The sequence below is a fragment of the Rhinoderma darwinii genome, chromosome 1, assembly GCF_050947455.1.
Source record: "Rhinoderma darwinii isolate aRhiDar2 chromosome 1, aRhiDar2.hap1, whole genome shotgun sequence".
NCBI classification, from domain to species: Eukaryota; Metazoa; Chordata; class Amphibia; order Anura; family Rhinodermatidae; genus Rhinoderma; species Rhinoderma darwinii.
In genome coordinates this window covers 406,750,815-406,763,421 of record NC_134687.1, presented here as the reverse complement: position 1 = coordinate 406,763,421, position 12,607 = coordinate 406,750,815, and the positions used below count along the sequence as shown (strand labels likewise).

At 44.2% G+C, this 12,607-nt stretch overlaps 1 protein-coding gene across 1 annotated transcript in view; it reads right to left on the bottom strand.

Annotated features, from left to right (window-relative positions):
- CARMIL3 (capping protein regulator and myosin 1 linker 3) overlaps positions 1-12,392 on the bottom strand; it is a 79,894-nt gene extending 67,502 nt beyond the window's left edge. Inside the window, exons 1-3 of the mRNA XM_075828924.1 lie at positions 11,851-12,392; positions 9,778-9,875; positions 3,957-4,007 (exon numbers count right to left, since the gene is read on the bottom strand). Of these exons, the coding sequence (XP_075685039.1) occupies positions 3,957-4,007; positions 9,778-9,875; positions 11,851-11,890 (189 nt within the window). The 5' untranslated portion in view covers positions 11,891-12,392. The remainder of the gene's footprint in view (positions 1-3,956; positions 4,008-9,777; positions 9,876-11,850) is intronic.
- Positions 12,393-12,607: the final 215 nt, after the last annotated feature.

Genomic DNA, 12,607 nt, shown 5'->3' with positions numbered 1-12,607 from the left:
GGAACTCTGGAGAGGTTCTCCAGTGGGGCCCCGAGTGTCACAATCGTTGCCTGGGACAGATTCGTTTGGCTCAGCCTCCTCTGCCTCAGTTACTGGCAGGATTGCCGAGTCATTTTGCTTAATTTGCGGACGTCTTCAGCAAGAAAGAGGCGGAGACACTGCTCCCACATCGGGCGTATTACTGTCCTATCGAGCTGGTTCCTGGTGCTTCCCTTCCCCGTGGCAGGGTATATCCTCTCTCTCTGCCAGAGACTCTGTCTATGTACGCCTATGTTAGAGAGAACTTGGAGCGGGGCTTCATACGCAAGTTTTCCTCCCCGGCAGGAGCCGGGTTCTTCTTCGTCAAAAAGAAGGATGGTTCTCTTCGTCCCCATATAGACTACCGGGGTCTCAACCAGATCACGGTGAAAAATAAGTATCCATTGCCATTGATCTCAGAATTATTTGACCGTATACGTGGTGCCAAGATCTTTTCCAAGTTAGATCTGCGGAGGGCTTACAACCTAATCCAGATTCGCCAGGGTGACGAATGGAAGACGGCATTTAACACCCGGGACGGACACTATGAATATCTAGTAATGACCTTCGGCCTGTATAATGCTCCCGCGGTCTTCCAGGAGTTTGTGAATTACATTTTCCGTGACCTCCTTTATGTTTGTGTGGTAGTCTATCTTGATGACATCTTAATTTTTTCTCCAGATCCTATGACGCATTGGAAACATGTCCGTCAAGTCTTGCTGCGATTAAGGGAGAATCAACTGTACGTTAAATTGGAGAAGTGCGTATTTGAGAGAGATGCTCTACCCTTCCTGGGCTACATCATTTCGAATAGAGGCCTCAAGATGGATCCTGAAAAGGTAAAGTCCGTCCTGGAATGGCCACGTCCTCAAGGCTTGAGGGCCATACAGCGCTTTTTGGGATTCGCCAATTTTTACAGACAGTTCATCCCAAACTTCTCTTCACTAACATCTCCTATCTCTAACCTCACCAAGAAGGGCATGAATGCCAAGGTGTGGACTCCTGAGGCAGAGTCCGCATTCAATACCCTGAAGAGTGCCTTCACGTCAGCCCCTATCATCCATCATCCAGACGTTTCCCTACAGTTCTCGTTGGAGGTGGACGCATCCTCTGTCGGTGCTGGTGCACTCCTGTTCCAGAGAGGTTCCAAGGGCATGTCTAGGGTATGTGGATATTTCTCTAAGCTCTTCTCTTCCGCAGAACGCAACTACTCGATTGGGGATCGAGAGATACTGGCCATCAAATTGGCCCTGGAGGAGTGGAGACATCTACTAGAGGGCGCAGCTCACCCCATCCTGATTTTTACGGACCACAAGAACCTCACCTACCTCCAGATAGCCCAACAGCTGAATCCTCGTCAGGCCAGGTGGTCACTGTTCTTTGCCAGGTTCCAGTTTGAGCTCCATTATTGCCCGGCTGACAAGAATGTGAGAGCCGACACCTTATCCAGGTCTTTCGAGACGGCGGACACTATGGAGATGCCCCAGAACATTATCGACCCGTCCTGTATTGTTTCAGTCAATCCACTGCAAGTTGGGGACATCCCTCCAGGGAGAACTTTTGTGCTCATGGCTGACCGAAGGAGAGTCCTCCGCAGGGGACATGCCACACGACTGGCAGGTCACGCGGGGATCCGTAAGACCCGGGATTTGATTGCCCGTCATTTCTGGTGGCCCACGCTGCCCAAAGATGTTATGGACTTTGTTTCCTCCTGCTCTATGTGTGCAACAAACAAGGTCGCTCACTCCAGACCCGCTGGTCTGCTCCAGCCATTGCCTGTGCCCGATGCTCCCTGGCAGCATATAGCGATGGACTTTATTGCGGACCTGCCTCTCTGCTGGATGCAGCACTGTCTGGGTGGTCGTGGATCGATTTTCAAAAATGGCCCACTTCGTTCATCTGACCGGTCTTCCGTCTGCTCCTCAACTGTCCAAACTGTTTATCCAGCACGTCTTCCGCCTGCACGGCTTGCCGCAGCATATTGTGTCTGATCGGGGGTTCCATTCAGTTCGAGGTTCTGGAGAGCCCTCTGCGGACTTCTAGGTGTGAAGTTGGACTTTTCCTCGGCCTACCATCCTCAGTCCAATGGACAGGTCGAGAGGATGAGTCAAATCTTGGAGAACTACCTGCGTCACTTCGTCTCTAAGCAACATGATGACTGGGTACAGTTGCTCCCGTGGTCTGAATTCTCCTACAACAATAATACCAGCGAGTCCACAAGGAACACTCCGTTCTTCATAGTCTTTGGCCAACACCCACGAATACCTCTCCCGGTTCCTGATTCATCCAAGGTACCAGCTGCTGATGCGGCCTTCAAGGACTTTCTACAAATTTGGCGACAAACTCGATCCTCCATCCTGCTGGCAGTGGATCGTATGAAACGGAGGGCGGACACAAGGAGAAGAGAACCACCTCAGTTTCTTCCTGGCACAAAGGTCTGGCTGTCCTCCAGGAACATTCGACTAAGAGTACCGTCATACAAGTTTGCTTCCATGTTCCTCGGACCATTCAAGATCCTAAAACAAATCAACCCTGTCGCCTATAAACTTCGGCTGCCTCCTACCCTCAAGATCCCCAACTCCTTCCACGTATCCCTCCTGAAGCCAGTGGTCCTGAACCGCTACACCAAGACTCCTAGCCCTGTAGCTGTCGCCAGCGGCCCTTCAGACACCTTTGAGTTTCAAGAGATCCTGGACACCAAAAGAGTGAGAGGAAAGACCTTTTATTTGGTGGATTGGAAGGGATTTGGTCCTGAAGAGAGGTCGTGGGAGCCAGAAGAGAACCTTATGCTCCTGCTCTTCTGAAAAAATTTCTCTCTCACTCTGGTCCCAAGAAGAGGGGGCGTAAAAGGGGGGATACTGTCATGTCTGCGGCTGCGGGCTGTCAGCTCCGTTCCTCCCCTGACAGCCGCAGCCACGAGTCGGCAAGCGCTGGCCCCAGCCTCCTCCTCAGGAGAAGCCAGCGCCTGCGTCTTCTCACCAATGCCGGATCCCGTAGGGTGCACGCGCACGCTCGTGCCCGCTCTTAAAGGGGCAGCGCGCGCACCGGACCTCGTTCCTGACCTTTGACCTGTGAGTACTCTGGACTATAAGAGCCGTCCAGCCCCCTAGTTCTATGCCTGAGCTTTGTTGTTCTATCCCTAGTCTGTCTTGCAAATGGCCCCCCAGTGGTTTCCTGCTCCCAGTGGTTTCCTGTTCCTGTATCCTGAATCTAGTGTCGTGCTTGCTGTGGCCGTGCTGCCTGACCTGCCTCTCCACACCTGACGTCCACCTGCTGCCAAGTTTCTGTCTAGCCTGCCTCGCTACTGTCCGAGCTACCACAGGTACCCTATACGAACTATAGATTTTGACCTGCGTCCTATTGGCCAGCTTCCATACCGCCAAGACGGTACGGCCCAGTGGGGCCACAAACCCTTCGCGACACACCATGATAGCCTTTGAGAGCGGTGGCGTGTGGTCAATGGAACACCTGTAGCTGGACGTCTGGCTCGTAGCTCAATGTCGTGCAAATGCCTTCTGATGGTTTGTGTCAACACTGGTTGCTGCCCTAGGCTTAGGATGTGATGTCCAAATTGCAGTACAGAATGGATCACTACGCGCCACTCTGCCAATAAGATGCTCCATCCGTGCAGAAGATCACCTCCGCACCCCTCTTGCTGTCATTCCTGTTCGTTGTTGTTCTTCCAAGCTCCGGGACACGCAACATTGAACGGTGCTGACATCTCAGCCTAGGCGCGTAGCGATCTGCCAGAGTGATAAACCAAGGTCTCTCTGTTCAAGGATTCTGTCCCTCTCAGTTTGCAACAAGTGGCGATAACTGGCACGTCAACGGTACAAGGTGAACCATGTACAAGAAAAATGGATAGCATATATAAAAGAGATGTAGTAAAACTGATTTTTTTTTTCAAGATGGAAAAGCCTAGTTCATATATTACTGACCTTTGCTGGAAGTTTGATGTAGAATATATAGAATCTCCAGCATGTTATAACCTGAGGAGGAATACAAAGATATTACAGCTTTTATGCTATTTGTAATAGAAAGAATAGGAACGTATGCAACATTGCGAAAAAAAGAAAGTGGTTAAATGGATCAGTTGCTATGGTAACTTCCATGTTTTGTCTTGAGGTGCCCCACAAATTGTTTATCTAAGAGGAGATAATCAGGTAGATTCTAAAAACATTTTTTCAGCTGGTCCCTAGGAAACTGAAATTTCCTTTACTAAAACATTAGCAAATTAATGAATCAATTCTACGTGATGCACTTCATCAGAATGAAGGTGAGCCTATGCATGTGTGTTTATACGCATGCACTATACGGGTGCCAGGATGAAGGACGAAGAACTAACTGGGTTGTGATGCCCATACGGCATCCATTACTGTCTACTGGCTGCATTGTACGACCTTTGACTACATGCTGCTATTAAATCAGCAGTGTATTTAGGGGTTTGGAAGCATTACAATTCTGAAGGCAAGTAGTACAGCAGGGGGTGCACTAAGATAGCGCTTGAGCTTAATGAGGACCAATCAGTTCCCTTGACACGTCTATTTTAGTAAATAATTGTATTCCCCATGAAATAATAATTCTGGAGCATCTTTTCTTAAAACTCTGCGATTTGCCAATTCTCTGTTAGGGCGGGTTCACACATAGCGGAATTTCACTTAAATTCCGCTGCGGACACTCCGCAGCGTTAATCCGCAGCGGAGCCGTTTCTCCATTGACTTTCACTTTAATTTAGCAGTGTTCGTTTACACGATGCGTACAATTCCGCTGCGGAGCATAGGCTGCGGAGCGGAATTTGGTGTCCGCAGCATGCAAGGGATGTTGCGGAGCAGTGGCGGACTGGTTGCGGACTCATGGCGGAATTTCTCCATTGACTTCAATGGAGATTCTAAGTTCCGCAATGAAGTCCGCAGCTGTCATGCACATGTTATGTGTGGTGCGGAGCGTATTGGTTTTTTAACATGACATTTCTTCATTCTGGCTGGACCTATGTATTTCTAGGTCTACAGCCAGACTGAGGAAGTCAATGGGGCTCCCGTAATGACGGGAGCGTTGCTAGGAGACGTCAGTAAATAGTCACTGTCCAGGGTGCTGAAAGAGTTAAGCGATCGGCAGTAACTGTTTCTGCACCCGGGACAGTGACTACCGATCTCAATATACATGTATCTGTAAAAAAACATATAAGTTCATACTTACCGAGAACTCCCTGTTTCTGTCTCCAGTCCGGCCTCCCAGGATGACGTTTCAGTGTAAGTGACGGCTGCAGCCAATCACAGGCCAAGCACAGGCTGCAGCGGTCACATGGACTGGCGCGTCATCCAGGGAGGTCGGGCTGGATGCCGAAGGAGGGACGCGTCATCAAGACAACGGGCGGTAAGTATGAATTTCTTTTACTTTCACTAGGGAAAGTGCTGTCCCTTCTCTCTATCCTGCACTGAATAGGGAGAAGGGAAGCACTTTTCCCGCAGTCCGCAGCAGCTAGTCCGCATCAATTTTCTGCACATTTTGTGCAGATCCGCTGCAGAATCTGCAACGCAGATTCTGTGCGGCATTGATGCGGACAGTTGCGGAGGAATTCCGCCATGTGTGGTCATGCCCTTAATCCCCCTCGAAATTCATTACTAAGTTGACAAATGGGTTTTACCATTCCCCTTGTCAATAGGGTGTGTCCATACAGACTGAGGCCAGGTTCTCACGTAACGCAAAGGCTCTGGAATTTCCGCAACGGAATTCTGTGCGAAAATTCCACAGCATTTACAGTAGAAGCAAAGTGGATGAGATCTAGTAGAAATCTCATGCCCACTCTGCGGGAAAAAAAACCGCAACGTAAACGTTAATAAATTGACCTGCGGTGCAGAATTTAATTCCGCAGCATGTCAATTTATGCTGCGTTTTCGTTGATTTCCTGCTGCAGGTTTTCCCCTTTGAATTCAATGGGGATGCAAATCCCGCAACAGAAAGCCATGTGTTGTGACTTATGCGGCGGAATCGCAATGATTTTTGCAGTTTTTAAGCAGCGTATCCGACCCGTGGGAACCCGGCCTGACACTGTATGCACTGATGGGACAGTATCAGAGTGTGTAAAGACACGCCCTATTGACAAAGGGAATGGTTTCACTCAATTGTCAATTTATTGATATATTTCCAGGAGGAATAATAGAGGAACAGCACAATGCAGCATTCTAAGAAAAGATGCTCCAAAATTGTTATTTCATTATAAATCCAAGTATTTACTAAAACAGACATGTCAGGAGAGCAGATAAGCCTTCTGTAAATAAATATTTAAAAGGGTTGTCTCACCAAGACAAGCGCTTTTCTAAATGAAGAGCAGCGGGAGATTACTGATCATTGTAGGTCTGGCAGCTGAAACCCCCAGTGATTAGCTGATATTGCCAGGGAAAGCTGCAGGTAGCCACACATTTCACTGCAGGAGAATGCCCATTCAAATAAGTCCATGTTAAGTCCTCCCGAGCAGAAGGCATATTGTTACAGCGGCTCTCTGCTCTGACTTATAGAAGAAAGTCTCGAGGTGCGACCAATACAGCGTCCTAGTATAGCATATGGAAAATTTATGATGGAACAACTCATTAAAGAAATCTAGAAAAGTAACGTTATTAATAAAAGAAAATGTTGCAGAAACTTGAACGCATACCCATAACACCTAACCTAATCCACAATTTAACATTCTTATATTTTCCCCAAACTTGCTTTTTGGAATAAAATAACTCTGCTTCTGTCAGGCATCTTGACTGTAGAAATCACTGTTTGCAGATGGCAGCTCTGGGAACCGCATCTTCTATGATGCCTTGCCCAAGCTTCGCATAGGCAGATGTGGTCAGATGTGGTCAGTGCTAAGGCACAGCTATGTCCAACTGAAATGTCCTCCCATTAACACCATTGTTTTTTAGTCCAATATTATAAAGGGGCCCCGGGGCCTGTGGAATAATCTGTCACGGGGCCAGGAGTGGGTGGTGTGAACCCACATTGTGGACTTCGCTGCAGGTGAACCCCAGCTTGCTAGTTGGTCTCCCTTGGTGATACGTACTAGGTGAAGTGCACCACAAGTTCAGCAAGGGGGGTCAGGTATAGCAAAAGGCCAGGGCAGGTGCCAGGCAAGGATGGTCAAAGGCAGTGGTCAAACACAGGAATTTCAACAATGATATAGCAGATAACCATAAGACTAGCTTGGGTGAACCAAATTGCTCTGGCAAAGAGCACAAGAGGGGGAGGACCCTTTATAGCCAGGAAAAGCTGGGTAGAATAATTTTGACGCCCTTTAAGAGAGTAAGAGTCAGGACGCGCACTAGGACCCAGGGTGAGAGGCCGCCAGATGCAGACCTCGGAGAAGAGGAGCGGCGCTAGCCAGAATAAAGAGGATGCCAGGAGCAGGTAAGTAAAGGAGCAGGTAAGTAAAGAACAGTGGCCGGGAGCTGATTATTTTCCTAATATATCTTTATAGCTGTTGATTTTGATACAGACATCATGAGCTCCTGAAAAATCAGAGTTAAGTGATAAAATTCTAAGTCTGTCAGGAATTTTGTCCTCCTTTATACATATTAGATTAAACACAATAAAAAGCAATATGCAGAAAGCTCCCTCTAGTGGTGGCTGCAACAAGACAAGATTTTCTCTATTAAATTCTATGTTCATGGAAGGGACTTGGATCTCTGTTTCAGAAAAATGGAACATCGACAGCTATAAAGATATACTAAGAAATAATTCAGAACAGAATGTTCGACCTAAAAATGACAGGGTAAAAATGTGGACATACACTTTAAGATTTTCCATTTTTAACCACTGTAAGGTAGCTATTTTTCATCAATTCCTACGTCTAATGGGGTTGAAGATAATGCCCTACCATGGATACAATTACATTCTTATAAGGCATGTTTATAGTAGAGTAATGTAATATCAAGCAAAACTTACATGGGCTGACTAGAATACGCTTTTAATGAAACATCTAAGTGGCAAATAGAGATTAGCAAATTGATTTGAAATTCACATTCAATTTGCCATCACTCCCATTAACACACATTGATTGATTTGCTAAGTTTCTGATTTACTTTTGAGAAATCAGAGCGACAACTTTGCAGAAAAACATTCCATAAATGAGGAATGAAAACTTGGGCAGCTGCAGATCAAGCCATCAACAGATCAACATTGTTTCATTTTATGGGGAATAACAATCTGATGGCTTTTTGCTGTCTAACACTATTCTGTGGGTTCCCTGATCCATGGCACTATTATCCATACCTTTTCATTATTGCTACTTATGCTGCAGTTTCAGTTTCCTTTCACTAGGTGGCGGGGGCCCATTTCAGTTTGCTATGCGGCCCTATGAATACTAGTTCCCCTGGTGTCCATCCATGTATGTGTTGAGTGTGCATAGGCTTGCATTCATGTGTGTAGTGACTGCCCACTGAGGGGCATCTGACATTGTATGTGAGCATCTGAGGCACTGTCCAGGGTGCAGAAAGAGTTAACTGATCGGCAGTAACTCTTTCAGCACCAGGGACAGTGACTACCGATCACAATATAAATCAACGTGTAAAAAAAATAGAAGTTCATACTTACCCAGAACTCTCTGCTTCTTCCTCCAGTCCGGCCTCCTGGGATGACGTTTCAGCCCATGTGACCGCTGCAGCCAATCACAGGCTGCAGCGGTCACATGGACTGCCGCGTCATCCAGGGAGGTCGGGCTGGATATCGAAAGAGGGACGCGTCACCAAGACAACGGCCGGGTAAGTATGAATTTCTTTTACTTTTACTACGGAAAGGGCTGCCCCTTCTCTCTATCCTGCACTGATAAAGAGAAGGGGCATTGCAGTGCAATTTTGCAGCGAAAACGTGCCCGTAAATACTGGTGCAATACGGGTCGAATACGTGTGACCAAGGACCCGTATTTACGCCAGTATTTACGGGAGGGAAAAAATACGTTCGTGTGCGCAATACCATGTTTTCACTTAGGCAAAGGGAAGAGGGCTGTAACTTTTTCTCATTTTCAAAGGTTGGAAAGGTATCACAGGTTTTACTCATAACACTTTTGCTCTGAACTCCATGTGTTAAAGGGGTTTTCCCATAAACTCCATTTATGCACACTACCGCTCCATCTACACAGGGGAATCGGTGATCGGTGGGGTCCAAGCGGTCGACCCCATCGATCAGGCATTTATGACCTATCCTATGGACAGATAATAGATGTTGTTTAGAGGGAAAACACCTTTAATATGGCCGTGCTGCTGACCACCCCACTGATCATGTGATCATGGGATCAGGGTATGATGTCAGAGCTACGCGGTCTTAGCCGTCCTAGATCAGTTCTGAATGTGACAAATGTTCGTAAATGTTTTCCACTAAAAATGGGGCAGCTACGGCAGCTTCAATGTCTCCTATAGGGTCTTTTTTTTTTACCTTTTCAGGGATAAGGCAGTAAAAGGACAAGACATTCCAGTTTAGCGGCCCAGTATTCCAGATAACAAACGCATGCAATAAAGCGATCTGCTTGGAAATATTAAGCACAATTCATGTTACAAACGTATCAATGCTGAGATGGTCAGGTAGACCTTGTTTGTCATTATACACAAATGAATAGATTAATAAGTCTTGAGAACTGTTTGTATATAGTGTAATCCATATTTTATGTATGAGAGTGTGGAATAAATATCTTGATTGTGTATATGTGAGAATATGAAGCCATTGCCAGAGATGACAGGTACATCTGTGCTGGGGATGTGGGACTCATACACATTTGCTACTCACCAGTATCCTGTCTTCGAGCTTTCTTGGTCTGGTCTCCAGTTGCACTCTCTGGAGACGAAACTCTCCTCCAGCCCGGCTCAGCAGCTGTCTAATGCTGTCTGGGGAGACAACGTGAGACAATCCAGTGAGCACATTGATACTTTACATAAGAAAAGGAACAAATACCAGTAATTCTGAACTATCATATGATGTCTGCCTAGTTACAATATGTAGGGCTGGTATATTGCTGCCTGGGAACACTTCCATAGCCATGTAAAGCAGTAGAGGCACATAAGACATGCTGTGTATATGCTGCGATGAGGTGGAAAATGGCTAATGTTGACATTGTCCAGCAACAGATGCAATCACAAAAATGGGTAAAAAGTCAATAGACTCGTTGATATGTTTTAGAATTGCTTATATTACTATAAAATAGACACATATTGTCCCCATATTCCCAACTCACTTAATATATACATTACACAAACCACCAATTTTCTGAATCCTTATAGTAGTGCAAAATAGATAGTAAGACAGACAGATAGATAGATAGATAGATAGATAGATAGATAGATAGATAGATAGATAGATAGATAGATAGATAGATAGATAGATAGATAGATAGATAGATAGATAGATAGATAGATAGATAGATAGATAGATAGATATTACATAGATAGATAGATATTACATACACACAGATAGATAGATAGATGATAGATAGATAGATAGATAGATAGATAGATAGATAGATAGATAGATAGATAGATAGATAGATAGATAGATAGATAGATAGATAGATAGATAGATATGAGATAGATAGATAGATAGATAGATAGATAGATAGATAGATAGATAGATAGATAGATAGATAGATAGATAGATAGATAGATAGATAGATAGATAGATAGATAGATAGATACATAGATAGACACATAGATAGATAGATAGATAGATAGATAGATAGATAGATAGATAGATAGATAGATAGATAGATAGATAGATAGATAGATAGATAGATAGATAGATAGATAGATAGATAGATAGATAGATGCACACATACATATAAAGGGCAGAGGGCACACTAAAGGAGGGTTATTAGCACTAACCAGTGCTAATTTCCATGTCCAAATGACCATTGAATGTCAAATTTACCTAACTAATTATTTTTAGCAAGTACCCAGGACCTTTGGGATCTTTCTTGTTTAAAAAAAACATAGAACATAGTGATAAATATATAATCATATGCACTGAAATAGTTAGATAGATAGATAGACAGACAGACAGACAGACAGACAGACAGACAGACAGACAGATAGACAGACAGACAGACAGACAGACAGATAGATAGATAGATAGATAGATAGATAGATAGATAGATAGATAGATAGATAGATAGATAGATAGATAGATAGATAGATAGATAGATAGATAGATAGATAGATGGATGGATAGATATGAGATAGATAGATAAATAGATAGATAGATAGATAGATAGATAGATAGATAGATAGATAGATAGATAGATAGATAGATAGATAGATAGATAGATAGGTAGGTAGGTAGATAGATAGATAGATAGATAGATAGATAGATAGATAGATAGATAGATAGATAGATAGATAGATAGATAGATAGATATGAGATAGATAGATAGATATGAGATAGATAGATAAATAGATAGATAGGTAGATAGATAGATAGATAGATAGATAGATAGATAGATAGATAGATAGATAGATAGATAGATAGATAGATAGATAGATAGATAGATAGATAGATAGATGGATAGATATGAGATAGATAGATAGATAGATAGATAGATAGATAGATAGATAGATAGATAGATAGATAGATAGATAGATAGATAGATAGATAGATATGAGATAGATAGATAGATAGATAGATAGATAGATAGATAGATAGATAGATAGATAGATAGATAGATAGATAGATAGATAGATAGATAGATAGATGGATAGATATGAGATAGATAGATAGATAGATAGATAGATAGATAGATAGATAGATAGATAGATAGATAGATAGATAGATAGATAGATAGATAGATGGATAGAGATCTTTCCTTCTCACCTTGCAGTGCTCTGCAGGGCTCCATACACAGCTGGTTCATGGCTGCTGCATTTCTTGCTCTGTCATAACATCAGCTGGATGCAGCCCTTGTGTAGGTTTATATGTGGTGTACGTATTACAATACGTTAAATCTCTATGTATATATAAATATATAGATTATTGTGTATGTGTCCTCTCTACGAGGATAAGAGAGCCTATATATACAGCAGATATGTGTCGGTAGCCATGTATTTCCACAATACAGTATGCGGCCCCTATATGAAGCATATGCTGTGTATGTGGATGGATGTGCTATCCTCCCTTGTCGCCTGGAGATTCTGTTTGGCGGGCTGCTGGCTTGTATGTTGGCGTCTGTCTCTCTCAGTCTCTCACTCTGGATGTTGTGATAAAGAGAGCAGATCCAGCAGCAGAACTGCGTATGTGAGAGAGAGACAGACAGAGCCTGTGCTGCTGATGTGCTGGTGAGAGAAAGATAGATGGAGAGGGAGAGTGTGTGTAGGAAAGGGAGGCAGAGAGAAGAAGGGCAGTGGCGAGAGCTGGGGGTGGCACATTGTGCCATTTAACTGCTTCTGTTTTCCTGTAAAGGAAATCCGCCTTGGGAAAATGTGCTTGTGCGGTATGTCTTTAAATGGATGGCTATGGCAGGAAAATATATATTGCTCCCGTTACTTATGTGCGGAATTTAGCATTTTTGGTGCTGCGGTTTATTTCAGGGCATAGGCCAAAAATACAACAATATTTATATTATGATAATGGA